Source organism: Borostomias antarcticus (genome assembly GCF_949987555.1).
Source record: "Borostomias antarcticus genome assembly, chromosome: 5".
Classification (NCBI taxonomy): Eukaryota; Metazoa; Chordata; class Actinopteri; order Stomiiformes; family Stomiidae; genus Borostomias; species Borostomias antarcticus.
Genome location: NC_140238.1, coordinates 14762540 through 14782075, shown reverse-complemented (window position 1 = coordinate 14782075; position 19536 = coordinate 14762540). Strand labels below are relative to the sequence as shown.

General features: G+C 43.1%; 1 protein-coding gene across 1 annotated transcript in view; it reads right to left on the bottom strand.

Moving 5' to 3' along the window:
- sash1b (SAM and SH3 domain containing 1b) overlaps positions 1-16729 on the bottom strand; it is a gene marked incomplete at both ends in the record, with an annotated part of 35464 nt that extends 18735 nt beyond the window's left edge. Inside the window, one exon of the mRNA XM_084438939.1 lies at positions 16247-16729. Coding sequence (XP_084295065.1) covers positions 16247-16729 — 483 coding nt within the window. The remainder of the gene's footprint in view (positions 1-16246) is intronic.
- Positions 16730-19536: the final 2807 nt, after the last annotated feature.

Genomic DNA, 19536 nt, shown 5'->3' with positions numbered 1-19536 from the left:
ATCACTGGACCCATGCACACAAGCTCAGTAACACCACCGTAATCACTATATTCATCATACAGTAGCCTAATAACATGCATAATGTAAAGGTACACAGTTAACACAGAGGAGCCATCAGGAACACCCACAGACACAGTGCAGCTCCCCAGTGCTCACAATCAGAGGACATACTAGACAGCAGGTGTTGAGGCACAACTCACTCCCTGAGGATAAGATGCCAAAGCAGCCAGATACTCAGAAACAAGCCCCCCTTTCTAGACTTCTCAGATCTACACAATTTAGTGTAGGTTAGGTTAGAAGATGCATTGTTTATGCATTAGTGGATCTGAAAAAATATGTGTTCTGTTCTATAATCTAATACACAACCAACACAGGTTGTGATCATCCTCTACTCAATTTACTTCCCAATGCATTTAGCCTTTATCAAGGCCTGTCATTTTCAATACGTAAACACTTGAGCGCCACTATATTAGTGGTATTAGTTCTCAGAATCACATGTCCAGTCCGCACAGTCTACATCGGACCCACTCTGTAAAATCAAATGAGGTCCACTGAAACAGTTAACTGTTAACTGGTATAATGGCCGGGTCCTTTGGGAAAGCGAGATACTGTAGATACTGTAGAGAAACATTAGGATCCAGTCCAACGGTCGCTTAACTGTTATCCGGTGGCCTCAGCTGTGTTAGCCTGATCTGTTCCACCTCGATGCTCTCTCTGTGGTGCTGGGTCACACAAATGATGGATGACCCAAATGTAAAAAAGATGTATCTGGAGGAGATAAGGGAGCCCGCTATACACCTAGGAACAGCATCTGCCATCTACGGTCGACTCATCCCATGTTTCGCAAAGACAGAACAATCATTACCACACGGGCCTACTACTGTTTTGACAGCCTCCCTCTGCTGAGTTCCAGTGGGAGACAGGGCAGTCAGGCTACACTGTGACGGGCCTCCGCGGACGTCCCTGTAATGCATTCAGACAAGGCGACGTTCCACAACAACACACATTATGCTAAGACCAGGCTGGAGAGAGTCTGCGTGATGAATATTAATCAGGGACATGGAGGGAAGCAGTCTGACGATGGAGAGACACTGAATCGTGGAGATGATATACAACATTGCTCCATACAAACGAAAAAAGCAGTTGTTGCTCTCTCACATCAATGTTGAATTTCAATGTTCTCGGAGGGGTAGTGTACTACAGTATGTCCTGCTTCTTTTGTACCTATGTTTTTATCATCTTTGTGAAGCACTTTGTGACCATGTTTGAGAAAAGAGCTCTATAAATAAACTTGACTTGCTTACTTACTTACTACCAGTCTGTTGTAGCCAGTGCTCTGGTCTTTCCCTTCGCCTGCTGGGGAGGCGGCATCAGGTCTGGGGCAGCAGATCTAGAGGTCACCTAGTGACAAAAGTGCTGTGGCTTTCATTGTTTATAGGGCAGTGGGATGACCATAGTAAGCTAGAGTACGGTAGAGATTCATTATGATGATGAGGTAAAGATGAACCACAAGAGTAACTTATGGTATGAAAAAGAAAATCTGTTCTGTGCCGCCGAGTGAGTCAGACTCCAATTGTCTTCTACTACTTGGCTACAGAAAAGAAAAGTATGTAACGGTTTGCCAAGTTGTCAACTGATATCAGATTTATTTCCCTCATGATGTTTTCCTGACCCTCAATTCCTTGCTGGGTCAAATTCTACGATTCTGGCACCATCGACACAATGCTTCCAGGAAAGAAATTATTTTTTGTTTATGTTACTGTATATCTGTTAGTCAAAATGCTTTCTACTCCAGAGGGAAGACAGAGGGGTCACCCCTTAACTTTTGTCACCACCTGCAGCTCTTGACCAGTGAACAACCGCAGACTTGCAGACAGTGCTCAAATCCCACGGTGGCCTTTAGGAGCCTTCCTGCAAGACGCAGCCTGTCTACTCGGATCACTCAGAATGTGCGCTGCAAACCGTACCAAATCAGTCACAACACACCGTACCAGAGAATCACAACATCTTTGATTCTCAACACCCTCCCATAAAATAGACACAGATCCTAATGTTTCCATCAGGTGAGCCAGCCCTGACTGTGGCCACCAGAAACTGGTACAGGTCCCACCGGCATCGTCAGCCTCATTGTGCCAGACGGAGTTTGTCAGCTGATCTGCGCTGATCCCGGTGGGAGCCCAGAGTGCGCCGCCAGGGTGTACCAGCCCCTTAACCCCGCGGTGCAGAGGTGAGCCCCAGGCGACCCTGGCCACAGCAGCTGTCACAGGCACAGGCAGACGGCCTGGAACGCAGAAAACAGCTCCTGGCGACAGCGGTCACACAGCTTCACAGTCACAGTTTGCCTCCTCAACGCCCCCCTCCTCCTCTGTCATTGAGCTTTTGACTACCCACAATCCCCGGCTGAAAACTAGGGCTGAGAGCTTCAGTGTTCTACAGAATGGGGACAGCACACATCGCTGGAGCTTGGTCAGTCCTCATTTTAGAACTAAGCATGTATTCCTACTGTACAACAGTCTACTGACACTTGGTTTTCCCAAATACCCAAATAAATCCCACAAATCATAATTCAGTGTTATTTTGTCCCTTCTGTGCTGCCCATGCTGTTATCAGAAGGAGCACACCACTGTACAAGCCATATCCTCTGGTGCTTTGTGTCTGATGAAGCACTGATCACACTTAAATATCAACGAATCACACACACATATCTGTATATGCACACACACACACACACACACACACACACACACACACACACACACACACACACACACACCACCTCCTACTGTATCTCTTACAGACAGGGGACATGTGGTACACATCACCAATTCACTCAGTTCTAAAAACAAACTCATCTTGAAGGTTGTGCTTCATTGGGATTTTCATCCCTGTGACACCAGAACACAATAACCCCATGTGAGGTCATTTGTTCCCCTACCTGAAACGGTCGATAAAGTGGGGAGAAGGACACCATACAGGCGTTAATGTGTCAGGACCTCTGGGAACACGAGTGCGGCCGCTGTCAACTACAGCATGAATAATTGACAAATCTGTTTGCCGCATTAGAGGGGGGTGTATTTCCATTAATAACCAATGATCCATGCAAGGAGCCATTACCGCAGCACCTCCCGAGATTGGAGAGAGTCGCTCACATCTCATCTACTGGATAGAATCATGTCAGGGCTCAGAGCCAACATTCAAAGCACAGTGACGTAAATGTACAGTATCAATTCTATAATTGCAAAAAAAAAACTCCTAGCTGGAATAGACAGCTGTTTGTACCGGCAGTCAGTTTGCTCTCTGATAGAGCACGATGCCTTGAAGGATTCCCAGGATGCTACTCAAGGAAGAACCTAACTGGTACTCTAGTCTGAGAACCCCCCCCCCATATGTTTGTATGCAGGGAGTTCCTTTGAGACAGAACTTTTTTTTCAAGGCAGCCCTGTTTACAAAACACAAACATAACAAACATAAATACAAAACATAAATACAAAACACATATGATATGATATCACTCCAATCCAGAGGTAGAGAGACTTTGACATAAAACTGCACCACATTGCATTGCTATTGTCTTCTACGGAGTAGAGGGATTAAAGGAGTGTCCTGTCCACTCAGCCACGGTCAAGAAGCGTGACGAGCAGGCGTGTCCACCCCGCTCTCTCTCTCCTGCTCTGGGCTTCCACTCCGGCTGAGGTACATTTGTGACGCTCGTACTGCGTCTGCCCATCTGTGCTGGTAACAAGGCCAAGACCTACTGTACTGCACCTCCCAATGCTGATATTTTTGCTATTTCATGACAAAAAAACAGAACATTTTTAATATTTAAAATTTGACTACGTAGTTGTTGAGTGCAGATGGCAGGGCCAGTAAAGGCTCTTGGGGTTTCCAGGATACTGTACACACACACACGCACACGCACACACACCTACAGTACAGCATGTTACAAAGTGTAAGCAGTTGAATCATACATCGTGCCTGTAAACAGAGGGGAGAAAACTACCTTGAGAACATACTGTATATCCCTTTGAATGGCAACGCAGGCATTGTTCACATGTTTCAATCCTTGACCTGAATTGGAAATAGTGCTAGAAGAACTGGCGTGTGGCAGTAGCATCCCAGACCATCTACTGTAGCAATCAGTGGTGTTTCTAGCGTATATGCCACCATGGGCGAACCACCCGCCAGATTAACAAAGTAAGCTGTACCAACACTGTACAGCCTACGAGTTAACCAAACCCTTCCCCCACCATAGACTGTGTGGTACAAACACATTTTATGACAAGAGAATACTGATCACTGATGTAACCACACAACAAAGTGGTCCATATCGAGATGACTGGGAGAATGGTCACATCTTCTGTGCTACCTAATACTGATACTTGCTAGGATCCCAAAACTTTCCAGTGGAAAGTAAACCCTGTCACACAGCTTTGCAATGTCCCAGGAAAAGCATAGGAGATAAAATGTTATAAAAAGAATATGAATTCATATTTAATGACACATTTCGTTGAGAAATGCACTTACTCAGTGCAAAGTGTCTTTTTGGCCTGGTTCTTTCACTCGATAAGAAAACACCCACCCTAATGTTTTTTCATGAGCCATTACATTTCCATAATTGGGGAGCACTATCTCTCGTCTCCCTTGCCCACCATGGTTCACCTTGGGGGATATACAGTTTATACAGCCAGGACCACAGCGCCACTGTACCCAGCATCTCCACTGCAGAGATCGTCCATCTACTCTCCCAAGAGGCCAGGCCTGCTCCCCAGAAGCTCTTTTTGTTGGATCATCTGCTGCTTCCCAGTGGCTCTGAGCCACGGGCAACACTGGTATCCATTATTCAGTGAAGCTGTTAAATGCCTTTAGTTTCTGAGCCAGAGGGGCAGAAGGGATGGAGACTGGTAAGAGATAGGCAGCCTGGGAACGCTGGCATCAGACAGACGGACAATCAGAAAGCTGAGTTTCATTGAACCTCCTAATGCAGGATTGCCATCAATGTAATGACTAATCTTTGTTTGACTGGAGATACACACAGATTCTTTATCAGAGGTGCAGTACTAAACAGTTCCAGTGCGTTCCTTTGTAGAAGTAAATGTTGAACTCCGATAAAGCACGAGCAGGCTCTTAACTGGGTCCTGCAGTCAACCGAGTGTTAAACCGCTGAATGCAGGGTTAGGGGTAGGCCTTTGGGATGCCAGAGAGAAAACAGAGCAGCTGCTCACAAGAAACACAGACGATCTAACTATTAACATATGTAAACACTTAACTACAACACTACAGTCTACTCTACCTACAAACCTTGGCTTGTAATTGAAATAGTAATAACTGCTCTGTGGCAAGATTCACCTCAGGCAAGGCTTCAGCTTGTGATCACATCACTGTGTGCGTGTGTGTGTGTGTGTACGTGTGTGTGTGCATGTGTGTGTGTGTGTGTGTGTGTGCATGAGTGTGTGCATGTGTGTGTACAAAATCTGAAGCACCATTAAAATAACACTACTGCAACCACAACATTATCATTGTCCATGTGTTTGAAAGAATGGATTAAAAAAAGAATAAATCAAACAGTATATAAACAAAGTCAGCAGTTCACATAATCCTCCTGCACTTTATTTTGTTCTCAAAGCTGAATTTGTGGAGTAACACAGAAACAGAAAATGCCTACTCTCTGCCTCTCTCCTGGATCTGTGAAACAGAAATAAATCTATCAGTTTTGAATGAATAATGGGTCATCGTGGGGATATATTGTACTACCTGGCACTACGTTTACAGCCTGGCGTGACCAAGTGAACTCACATTCTGTTTCACTCCACAGATCACCTTCGCGTTCTTGCGAATAGGGTCTGGCAAAGCCAGGCTACAGCGTTAAAGGCCGGTCTTGTACAATTCAACATGGCTTTGCTGGGCCTCCCAGAACAAATGTGTGTAAAACAATACAGTCACTTCTCTTTACATCATTATGTTGTCATCTCCATGGCCCAATGAGTGAAGCAATTGGCATCCAATAAAATATCAAGTGTTACATTCTGTAAAAATTAATGGTGTGCAATATTAGTGTCATTTGACTTCATTGTTAATGAAGTCCATCGCCTGGAAGATCTCCAACCATGCTGTGTAGATGAGAAAGTGGGTCATATTTATGATGCACTTCATGCACAATAGGAGCATGAATGCAACCCTGCGCGTTCTGACGATGTAATTGCCCATGTGCTGCCTGGGGGGGCTGAGTGCAATGATGTCATTAGAGTACGGAGGACTCGGCAGACCTTACTACCCTCCCTCCCCGACCGTACACATGTACAGTATGAACACTGAGGCCTGCTGGCATGTGCAGCCAGTGCTGCTCCACTGTACACCACTCTGACTGAGCCAGTCTGACGCTGGCCTCTGTGGAACAGGGTTGGTTGGGTTCAACTGAATGTGAAATCAAAGTGCTGTGCTGATAATATTAAGTGAATATACTGTAGCACGTTTTATTTCAAGAGTTTAGTCATTTAATCTCAACAGGAATTTGAGTGACTGTCAGAGCATTCTTGCGTGTTCTTGCGTCGCTACTGTAAGTAAACAGGATTGAGAGGTATACAGTGTTATCCATCACAGCTCCTGTATGATATGGACCTAGCAGATGCAATCCAACAACTAAAACGGTTTGTATCGAACCAACTGTGGTCTCTGAGGTGGCAGGTAGATCAACGGGTAAGAGTGTTGGCAGTAAAAGTCACAGAAAAGTAGCTGGTTAAAATACCCAAGCCGGATACTGTAGGTGACAATCCCTTGATGTGCCCTTGAGCAAGCTAACTGCTCTTGACTGTCTCAGTGAACAGATGCATATCTGAATGAAGTGCAAACTCAAATGCGCAGGCTGAAGTTGAGAGGGCATGGAAGCTTAACCCTGACTGACATGGATGAATAAATGTTGTATTACAGTATGTCACATTGCACACAGTCAACAGTGGCATGAATAAACCTAATCCGTCCGCACTTACAGTATATCACACAGATGTGATGCCTGTGATTTAAGCTGCTACAGTGACATTCTGAAGCATCTGCTTAGTATGTACAGTAGTGTGCCTTCTGTAGACATGATGCTTCCCTTACCCAGTCCCATTTTACATCCATGTCACAATGTACTGTAATTAGAAATGATTTTAATTGTTTCATTAACTCACTTGACATCACTCAATCATGAGGAAAAGGGCAGTGGTAAAACGTCCCCATGTCTGCCCCCCTTCTCTGCAAACAGGTCAGCGTATTGCTGGATTAATATCCAGCATTCATGTCATACAGCAAGCGATAATCAAGGAAAATTCCTTTCCCATGGTGTACATCTCACGCAAACCTTTACTGTACCAGATTCATTGCCATTTGCATTATGCAAATGTGATTTCCCCAGCAGTCGTCCCAGCTGGATTGTTGAACAGGAGGGTCAGAGTCCATCATGCGTGTCACCAAGGCTTCCCACGGAGCTGCAGTGCCAGCTGATTCCGATACACTCCCATCGTTAATACCAGGTCACGATTACAATACCAGGTAAATAAGGAGACTCAGGATGACTTGGAATGGTGTAAGACAATAAAGAACCCAGACAACTTTGAATTGAGACAGTCTACCACTTTGAATTGAGACAGTCTACTACTTTGAATTGAGACAGTCTACTACTTTGAATTGAGAGAAGTCTACTGCTTTGAATTGAGACAGTCTGCTACTTTTACTTAATGGAGACAGTCTACTGCTTTGAATGGAGACAGATGGAACAAGCTGGGATTCAGCACATGAAAGGATGGGATACAAATACTACAGGGTACAGACAGGGTACAGGGTATTCTCACTCCAGCACTGAATGGACTGCAAAGACAGGGCTACTTTTCTTCCACATGACATTACCATAAATACATCTCTGGATCTCTGGGCACTTAATACACGGTGTAGACTATAAACCCAATGTGGCCTATATTTCCAGATAATGGCAGTCCAGTTGCTGTGTGTCTGGGTCAGGACATTTTTGATTTGATTTGATTCACTTTATTCATCCCGAAGGAAATCAAAAATGGCAAGCAGCTCATAAAACAGACATAAAAAGCTACTCAACAGGCAGCCACACACCACAGCGCCAGCACCAGCAACATGACTTTTCCTGTGACTGGGTCACGGATCCGCAGCTCCACTGTCACGGATCGACAGCTCCAGTGTCCACCCTTTGTCCCGGCAACTAAATCCCCTCTTCAGTGGCTGATTGGTAATACAGGAGCTGTGGAATATTGGCTGCTAAGACCATCGATCACCCCCACAACCAGCGGCGCTGCACAGCACACAGCAATCATCTCCACTGCATGTCTAGAGATCGGATCTGCTCAAAAATTCAACCTCGCAATAAAGTCATAATATTATATACATCCTTGAATTATGCATAGCATGAATAAATGACAACAAGACTAACATGTGGAAACGACTGCTGCATTTAGAAATGGTGCTCACCACACACAGCGCCTTGTGGCCTCTAGCTGTAGCCTGTAGCTCTGCACCATGGAGATCACATACACTCACTAACCTTGCTGAAACGGACCATCTCAGGTCCACACCAAATACTACTACTACTGCTGCTGCTGCTGCTGCTGCTACTACTACTACTACTCCTCCAGGAGACTTTGGACTGGAGGAAGCATACAGGAAACACTTAAGAATAGGAGGCACAATGAATTATTAATATTTGTTTAAGCCAAACAAATATCTAATATTCAGTCAGATCTGCAGGTATTAAAGTTTCCTAATTTGTTGATGTTTCTAAAACAAACAAAAAACAAACATCTGCCTCATAAGCCACAACCAACGCACCTCTGGAGATACCACTTATAAACAACCAACGCACCTCTGGAGATACCACTTATAAGACAGCAGAGAGCTCGAAAGGCTCAAAGATGATTCAAAGGAAGCCTCTTATTGAATATCTGTTCCCAACTGAATTGCCTATGAATGGCTGGAGTCTGGTGCAATGGCAAAAGAGGCTTTTCTTCAAAGCTGATTCAAATTCTGGGTGCACCATGTAGGTTCAAAGACCTGCTTAGCATTGTTCCAGCGGGATATAGCCACAGAGTGGAACAGGCTGGAGGTTTAATGGGAGGTTTCACTATTGGGATATTGTGGGGTATGACCTGCCTCCCCCCCACACCAAATTAGCTAATTTTAAGATCATTTGTGTAACCATATTGATTAATCAATTAATTCACCTTAAAGGAGTAGTAAAGGGAAAATGCATGTTTAGCCCTGTTTTAAGGTTACTTATGATCATATACAATGGTTCAGATCAAAATGTTGACAAAGCTAGCATTTTCGAGAAAGTTGATAAATGCTCTAGCACCGTTTAGGTCATACAATGGATGTGGGTGGGCATCTTGAAAAATCATTAAAAAACATGTTAAACTCTCGAATTCAAAGACAAGAAACTCACCTAGGTGTTAGTTGGCGTTCTGACATATAATTCGCCATAAAGTAAGATTCTAGTTAATCTGGAAAGGCTTTTTAAAAATATTTAGCATCAAACTATTTAGTCGCAGCACATACGTATGTAAACTTCCGCTTTAACTGATTCCGATCTCGCGCAATGCCTTGATCTCGCGGTAGGCGACGTCCGCGGATTCCGGCTCAGCTTCCTTCCTTGAAAAGCTAGCCGCAACAACAAGACAGGCTCGTGCAAAGCATTTGTTTGGGATCTCAACAATGACACGCTATTGTGCCATTGCCAATTGTGGCAAAATCCGTTCATCTGTAACTTGTCATAGACTTCCCTACAACGATACCACAAGACTGAAGTTGTGGCTAGAATTTCTTTACTTGGACGTAAACACACCCGTGGATATTCTTCGGGTCTTAGATCTCCGTGTGTGCGCTTTGCATTTTGAGGACAAATGTTATAAGCCTAGGCTATTCTTGAAGAAATCTCCCAAAAGGGTCTTCCTCAAACGTGATGCTGTTCCGACTTTACATAGAGGAACGACAGAAGACGGAACGAGTGGAAGAACTTGGGGTTCTTATTGCCAGCTGTGTGTGTGTGTGTGTGCGCCCGTGTGTGTGTGTTGAAGCATAATAATAATAATAATCCCTTTGCTAAGGGAAAAATAGAATTGTAAGAAGTGGTCTTACAGCATGAAATTATCAAAACTGTAGATTTATTCGCTCGGACATAAATACTAGTGGTACAAGCAGGACTCACTTTCAACAGGCAAGGAGTCAGACTCATGGACCGAAAGGTTTGCCATGTCAGCTGTTAGCTACAGGTCCCACTTGGTTCAGCACAAACTTTCCTCTTCGGTGGGCATCTGTCTGCAATGTTTGCAAGCACACCACCAAACACCCGTGGTTCGTGGTATAGCAACAGCTTCATCGACCGCCTCTGGCTCTGCGGTTCGGCGAGCCTCCATCTCTTCCATTTGCTGTAGTTCCTCCTCACTATATTCAGGCTCGAAAAGATAAGCGCTGCCGTCAAAGTCTAATTCCTTGAGATCAAATTCATACTCTTCTAGATCAGCCATTTTGATAAGCGTTTTCTGAACTGTAGCCTAGGGCTTCCTTGTCTGTGAGCGAAAGAGTAGCGTGAGCAGTGAACAAACTAGCTAGCCTAGCTAACATAAACAATAGCTAACGTAAGTAGTTCCGCTTCCTGAATCCCCTCTGCGGATTGATCTACACATCTACAACGGTCGCATCAATACAAGTCAATGGATTTCATAAAATGATCAATAAAACCCTACAGGATTCATACTTTGCGGCGAATTTGATGTCAGAACACCAACGGACACCAATTACACCCTTGGTGAGCTTCTTGTCTTTGAAATCTAGAGTTTAACATGTTTTTGAATGATTTTTCAAGATGCCCATCCACATCCATTGTATGACCAAAACGGTGGTAGAGCAATTATCAACTTTCTCGAAAATGCTAGTTTTGTCAACGTTTTGATCTGAACCATTGTATATGATCATAAGTAACCTTAAAACAGGGCTAAACATGCATTTTCCCTTTACTACTCCTTTAATCTATACCTGATCTCTAACTGGAAATATGGCAGTAACTCTTCTCTGGTAATGCTGACCAATTTGATTATTCATTGTGAGATATCTAAATCAAATCAAATCAAACTTTATTTGTAGAGCGCATTTCATACACAGAGGCAACACAATGCGCTTTACAGAGAGCAATGGGGGGGGGGGGGGCATAGGTCCCACCGCTACATAATCCATCTATCACAGAACAATCTAGAAGGTGCAATGCACAATCCCAGACACCCCCAACTCTGTTGACTGTATCCTTCCTTATGCAGAAATGTAGGTCAATGTGTTTCTCAGAACACAGCCTACATTATGCAAAGCTCCACATGTATATTCCAAGTGTGGATACCATACAGTATATATCTCTGCGATCACACCATGGAAAGTATAGAGATAAGGCACTGATACAACGCTGGTCTGGGGGATAGTTTGGCTTACGGTCCATGAGGGGGAGGAACAGAATCTACAGTAGGTCATGGAACGCAAGAATCATGATCTGCCAATCTTTTGAGTGCTCTGTGTAACACTTCCTCACTGCCCTCAAGACACCATCGGTGCAATAAATCCTGCAACACTACTGTAATGGGACAGCAGTGATACTGGACTGAATGGATGATACACTAAGTACTGATCTGTGAACTGGTGCTGTGGAAGCCAAAACACAGGCATGGATCACGAGGGCGTCCCACACTAACACACGTGGATGTACGGATGGAGGAGCAGATAGGACCGGCGAGCTACAGTAGCAAAATGGAGGATCAGGAAGACTGGAAGCGCTGATGGAGGGCTCGTCTGAGGACGACCTAGAGAGAGATTAGATTAACAAAAGCACTGTAGACCTCCATGCTTATGCTAAGACAAATGCATTAGCGTATATTTTCAGGGCTTGCTCAAGGCACTGTTGTACAGTAGGTGATGGAGGTTAAGAATCAGAAACACACTGTTTACAAACACACACTGCACATACTGTCGCCTGCTGCTATGCTGTATAGTTGTGTTTGTACTATGCTTGTGACAAATTGTTTATATATATTCTTATTTATATATTTCAGTGTACTTCTGTCACTACTCTGTGCCATTGACTTATGTGTTCCACTGTGGTCCGAGAGAAACAATGTTTCATTCCCTGTATGTATGTCATGCATATGTGTACAGACAATAAAGCTTGACTTGACTTGAATTTCCTAAAACAGGGTTAGGGTTCTCTTCTTAATTCCTCTCTGCTCTGTGGCTCTCTTTACAGTGTTCCATTTTCAACACAGAACACATATACAGTACATAGGCCCTACATTACAAATCTCTCCTTCCATCGCTGATACTCATCACATGCAATGTGAGATTATACTCAAATAAAGATAAAACAAATAAAAACACAGCATACAAGCCAGGAAAACACTGTTTCATTATAATGGCAGCCCCCTGGCAGCACAGGTCACTCATCCAGCCATCATGTGTTATTCTGCTTGTGTTGCACACGTACAGTAGACTACAGTGTATGGTGACAGCAGTGCACTAGTAGAACTGAGATGCAGAAGGACTGTTTGCAGTTGTAAACAGAGCAGGTACAGTACTGAGTACAGTACAGTACCTTGATTGTTTTGGGTTAAACCGTCCCCCTGGCTGTACCATAAATCAATAGATCTATTGGCTGTGATTTAGATATTACTGCAGGTATATAACAGTGTTGTGTTTGATAAGTTATGACTAAGGTGTACTTGTTATGATAAAGCTGGCTAAGAGTGCTGCTTGAGTGGATGAGAAAGTAGGATCAGGGGGATGGTCTGGAATCAGGGAACACTTAAAAATGTCAACTCAAACCAAGAAAATGTTTCTCAAACCAAGAAAATTCCAACAAAAACAATTAATTCTATAGCACACTAGACTGGCGACAAAGATGGTGACAGCTGTCAGCTGCTACAGAGCTTGTGTATTTGCCCGGTCTATTCAGCTTAGCTTTTCTCTCAGCAGCTTCTGTCAAAAGAGGCCTGCTGGTTTTGCTTGTCCTGGGAGCCTCAAGGAGGGACAAACAGGCAAACCTTCCGGAGGGCTTAGAATTGTGTGCCATTCTGAGAATGTTCCAGTCCAGCTCTTCAGTGAGGGATTCTGGGAGGTGTGTCCCATTGTTGTGACAGACTTAGAGGGAGTCAATACCAGCAGGGTTCCTGCATGACAAACAACATCCCATATGCCTCCCAGTGGAATGACAAAGGCAAATATTTCCATGTGAATCTGGCAGAAAAGCTCATTACGTACAGTGCATGGGTTCTCGCCAAGCATCAAGTCTGCTCTCATCGAAGATTTTGAACAGCGCAGCCTGAGGAAAATTGGTTATATATAACCCCCTTCTGCAGCAAAAAGATCCCATTATGGCTGTATAAAAATGCTACAAGCATTACTAAGGGCTACTTTCTTCTCTCTTCTGCCTAAATGTAGGCTACTTCTTCCTAAATTAACTTGATAATGAGAAAGTACTGCGGCTGCCACTCTCGTTTTCTGTAAAACATGTCTCTTCCAGGCGCCAGTAGTTAAGATCATTTACAACCAGCTTTAATTGCATTAATTGTTTCCCCCCCCCCCCCCCGACAGGCTCTAATAGGTCCTGCAACCCATGCAGACCGTCCGAGCATGCAACAGTTAGGCAGAAAGAGTAGTAACTAGTCACACAGTGAGCATTGATCACGCAATCCACACTGGGAGGCAGATATATAGTAGTGACTGTGCAATTGCAAATCCAATATTGATTGATCAAATTAGTCCAAACCACTGGCTTGGAATTTGAAGCACATCATTCCTGCATTTAAAAAAAACAAAACTGTTGTAAACTATGATCTATTCATAACATACAGGTGTCTATAAAATAATATGAGAAGACATAGTATGAGAAGTAACTGCCACTGACCTCACAGGTCTGACATCATTCAATCCTATGAACACTCAAATATCACCTGATGTGTTGTTTACCATTTAAGATGTGAGATGTAGCCTATAGTTTGGGAGTAAAACTAAACAATAAACAAACAAAAACTACACAAATACCCTGCAGTACATGAACATACTGTTCCGATACATCTGTTTTTAGATACAGCTATTAACTAACCCTATTGGTGTGCACTAGTTTTGTAACAAAGACAGTATGCTAGGACTAGCACAAAAAAACTCCATGTCTAGAGTTTGCCAAGAACGCTGCACTCTTCTTTTTGTCTCTTCTGTTTTCCAGGACTATCTTGTGATCACTGTACAAATCTGACTCATATGTCAACCCCATAATCATACAGTACATTACATAATTTCTACATAATCATACTTGACATTATTGCTGCCGTAGGCCCTCTGAATTTGTACTTCTGTACTCTAAATACTCCTTTAATAGCAGTGATGAAACTCATGAAGAGGATAATTATGCTGACTAAACCTGCATAGGATGACTGCTTTCAACAGTCTTGAGAACTAAAATAAACTTTTCCAGACAGCTGAATCAATTTGCCACCGTCACAAACGTAGAAAAGGTCAGATTCTCACAAAGTGGCTCTCTGCACTTAGCAGTTTGTAGCCTCTGAATCTTTTATGAACATTATGTACAGCGACTCTCAACACAAAGCCACCATCTTGGAACACACGCAGACACTGTAAGAGTAATGCTGAACAGCCCATGCTGCCCAACCTATAGAAGTTGGTTACTTCTGCAAACGAACAATTAGTAGCAGGAGTAGCGTTATCAGATGTGTGTGTCCAGCCCTTTGGACATTATCAGGAAGTATTCCCCCCTGCCACACACGCACACATGCACACACACGCATGACCCTCAGAGGAAAAAAAGGTGAATAGAAATGTACTTTAGTAAGCATCCAGAACATCATAGTCCTATTGAACTCAGGGCTGAGGAACTCCACATGGCCCAAAAAGAAGCCACCCAAAGCTAATGCTGGGGATACTCTTCACACAGGCAGGTTCAACAGGAAATACTGGAAACAAGCTTTCTGGACAGCCATGGTTGGCCCTCAGATTCAAAATATCACGTTGATTCATTGTTAATGTGGAACATTTTTAAGCTCTATCCCCTGAGACATAACAGAATCTGAGGTAGTTGTAGGGCAGCAAAAATAAAAAATAAATAAATACTCAGAGGAGCCATTTGTTGAACAAGGTTGCAAAAGCCTCCAGCATTGCCAGTGCCCCTGTCATTTAACAAAGATTTGTTGGATGAGGTAAAAAACAAAACAAAATACATAGATGCTACAAACTACAAAATATTGACTCCGTTGATATTACCATGAATGTCTCATTAGTCACTAGTCTTGAGATGTTGAATGTGATCCAACAGCAAGTCCTAAACCCGGATAGGGCCTTGAAATACAGTAACACCAAGTTTATCAGGGCGGCACGTAGCTCGGGAGGTAGAGCAGCTGGTTGGGGATCCCAGCTCCCGACAGTGTGTCAAAGAGTCCTTGAGCAAGATATTGAACCCCAAAATTGCTCTTGGGTGGCAAAGTGCGTTACACTGTTGCCTCACGGCAAGATGGTCTTGGGTTCGATACCCGCATGGGCTATCTCCCAGGCCTTTCTGTGTAGAGTTTACATGTTCTCCCCATACTTGCTAAGGTTCCCTCCACATAGAACCCCAATATAAAAACATGCAGAAGAACAGAGGCTCTTCAGTCCTGTCCCTGACCACTGCTCCTAGATGCCCTTGGAGGAAGGACAGCACGGAGGGGTTAAAGGTGACAAATTTCATTGGCGACAGCTTCAACGTGTGTGTGTTCTGTGTCACCGGCCATTGCACGTGTGTGTTATGTCATAAGTGGTGTGACGATAGACGACTTTATAAGTCGCCATGTTTGTAATCCTCCTGTTGGCAAAACACAGATTGTTGAACTGCTGTTTTATCTACAGCGGGCCTCAGCCCAACGGACCTCAGCCCAAGCAAACAGTACAGCAACTGAGTTTTGACAATACCATCCATGATGTATTCTCCCAATAAACCTACACAGTCCAGTCTTTGAGATGTGTTGACCCCGTTTTTCAAATCCCTCTGCCTGTTTAAGGACTCAAGCCCAACAAGTTGGAGTTATCCTCAGAATGACAGTAATTGTTGGTAGACAGACAGCAGTATCAAATAAATTTGACACACTATTCATCACCGGGAATGCAAAATATCAGCGTGAAATGGTTTGTGGCAGCGTATGAATAAACATTATTGGATTCAACGTACCTTGTGGGTGTATGGTGGCTCCCTGAGGTCAATTCCATCCTTCATCAATTTATCCTTTATCAATATCTTCAGTTTCAGTTTGGGATAAGTCACAAAGTCGTTATCAGTAAATCTCTGATTATTGTTAGTAGGACATGACCCCCAGTCTCTTCCAACACCTCCATGGGTTTCTTTACCTGGCCTGGAGCCCCTCAGGGCGGTGCCCTGCTCAGGGGTGTGGGTACCTGAGGAGGGGTCCAGTGGCTCCAGGGTGAAGTACAGGCCAGGCGTTTTCTTTTTGTCTTCTTCCATCAACTTCTTCACAGCACTGAGCAACTTTTGCCTGTGGTGCAGGACATGGACACCTATAGCGTCCAGGTCTGGATCCCCGATTTGTTTGCACACCTCCAAATCGTCATATCCATTGTCAACAAACGATTCCACATACTGAGATAGCTGAAACGATGACAGCCACTCCAACACAAGGTTTGGGCCAAGGCTCATTTTTATATGATAATGCCTAATGCCACACAGTATGATACAATTACAGTCTCTCCATTCACGCCATAGGGAATAGTAGTATGCTTCAGGCACTACATCAGCGCTCTGCTCTCTCCTCTGGTGGTACCAAACTCCAGTCCGTGGCTCCAAGATGCTCTGCTCAATGATGAATGCAGACCGCGCACGGAGTTCCAACATGGACTGTTTTCATGTTTCATACTGCAGGTGTTGCGCATCCAAGGTTCAGAATTGAAACACAAGATCATTTTCATATAAATAAATAAAAATAACGCAAGTTGTCCACAAATGCAGTTGCTCCTGAAGGCTGATCAGCAGGTGTGCTGCACCGCCAACAATATGTTATCCAGCCCACTGATTTGTCCAGATGTATTTGTTAAATTAGAATTCAGTAGGCTATATTCTGTTTCCATGCACCAATGCGTTATTCGTGTCCAGTTTGGAATGAATGTGCGAACTTGATAGACAAAACATTCGTGAATTTCTACATATAGCCTAGCCTACACAGATTCTCGCATTGACACAGATAAATAACCTGCGGCAATTGTGTCCATCAACTGAGAGCAACTATCCGAGATCCTTTTGTTTCATTCATCAGCGCTATTCTTAAAGCGCTGGCACGGTGAAAACATCGACCGATTTATCCACAACTATAGCCTACCATAAACTAGTCTGGCGGAATTTGTGTAATTGAAGCGTTTTATTTAAATATTTTTTTCCCATTTTCCTACCTGGTCCAAACGCACTTCTTGTACTTCACGCAGCTGGTGCATCTTTCCAGATTGAACTTTGGTTCTCTGTTCCACACCAGTCTACTCCTCTCCGCTTGGCTCTTTTTCGTCCCTCATTCATATTTCTGTCGTGTGGCGCCACCTATCGGCGTGAGTTTGTGGTACTGGTAAGCGCAGCAAAACTGATCTTGATGTCGCCGTTCCTCCCATTCACATCTGAATATAAAACTAAATCACCGTAACAGAAATAGACACACAAAATAATAATAAAAGACAAGATAGGAGCTGGATTAATTGTTTTACATTTATTTCTCCATTGCACAGTTAATATCTATATATCTACATCATTGTTTGTGGCAGCAGATTAAGTCAGACATCCATGTGAAATTCATCTTCATAAAACTGTACAAAATGATCTACTATGAGAAAATACTGCAACTCCACATATATTTCATCCCAGAAGACAGATACGTGTGGTGGTTGAGAAACCCTCTCCTCCACACATCTAGACACAGGAAAATAAACAACGGTATCCAATTAAATATGTATACTCTCTCATACCTGTGATACACTCGCCATGGAGGAAAAAGGTTTGATGAATCATACATTTTGTTCAACTGGATGATGGTTAAAACATAATATACCAAACAGACATCCTTTAAGAGGGGTGTTTCAAGTTTGTAAACACTAAATATCATGCATCCTCCAATGTGCAAGAGAACATTTAGGACATACAATGTTTTGAACTGAAGAGCTTCTCTGAAGTGCTTGGAGGAAAGTCCTTTACAGACGGCCTCCTAAAACAGCAGAGCTCAATCTGAAATGCAGACTTTTCTTCAGAAAATGGGCAATATGTACAACCATTGTTTTGGGCAATATGTACAGCCATTGTTTTAATGTTCCTTCTGTCTTGTGTTATCAGTCGCTCACAGAATTATTAATTTAAGGTACTCTGTTATATATTCTTAAAATTAAAAGTATATATCTGTTCTCAAATATATAAATATAATGTTACACTATAATTTAACTGACAATGAAGCCAATCAGTACAACTGGCAAATGACAGACAACTCTTAGTTCCGACATATTTTGGTCCTTCTGAAACAAAGAAAGAAGAAATACATTTAAAAAGTGGTTTAAAATACAAACAAAATAGTGCAAAACCACACAATAGCTTTGTCCACAGAATGCATCTCAGTAGTACAGTGTGAGCTGCGTCAAATTCTCAACATTTTGATTTTGGGGGGGGGGGGACATATTTCTTGCGTCATCTGTGTGTCACATGTATAAACAGAAGTATGAGGGTGTTAATCGGGAGTGACACAATGGCATAATGAAGCCATTCCACCTTTACTACTGTACATACTGTAGGCCTATGGGTTTACTAAGCGTAGGCTTTGTTATCACAGCCAATGAGACTCTTGTGATTAGGAAAATCAAGACAACTCTGTGAAATGAAGCAACTCTTTGGTGTCAGAAAAGAACATGGCCACTGACCGATGTCACTTCGCCTTAACCAGCAATGTCTCTGGAATAGTTGTCTCCAGTTGCCCCGCTATTTACAAGATTTGGCAGAAATCTGGAGTCAGACATACTGTAAGTCTAGTCCTTCTTGTCAAAATAAAGGACAAAATAATGCTCCTACATAAACACAAATAGCAGCATTTCCTTGAACCTCATAAAAAAAATCTAGTTACAATAGAAGGCTATTTAATCACACTGAATAAACACCATTAAGCAAAAAAATATTTGTTGAAATACCCTTTTGTAATGTACTGTATCTAGGTAGGAAGTATAAATATAAGTGTCCATACACATATTCCTGAATATATGTACGTTTACACACACACCAGTACACATAGAGGTTAGCATATATGCATGATAGGCAAAGGCAGAGGAGAGTTATTTGTAAGTGGATGATACTGGGAAAGATGCCTGATGGGAGTGACTACTGAATACTGTGGTGTCTGATCATTTCTACTGTAGCTACAAATAAAGAGACAGCATATCTGTTTCCCTGTGCTGTAAGAGACATGCTTTTTTTATTTAAAAAAAAAAAAC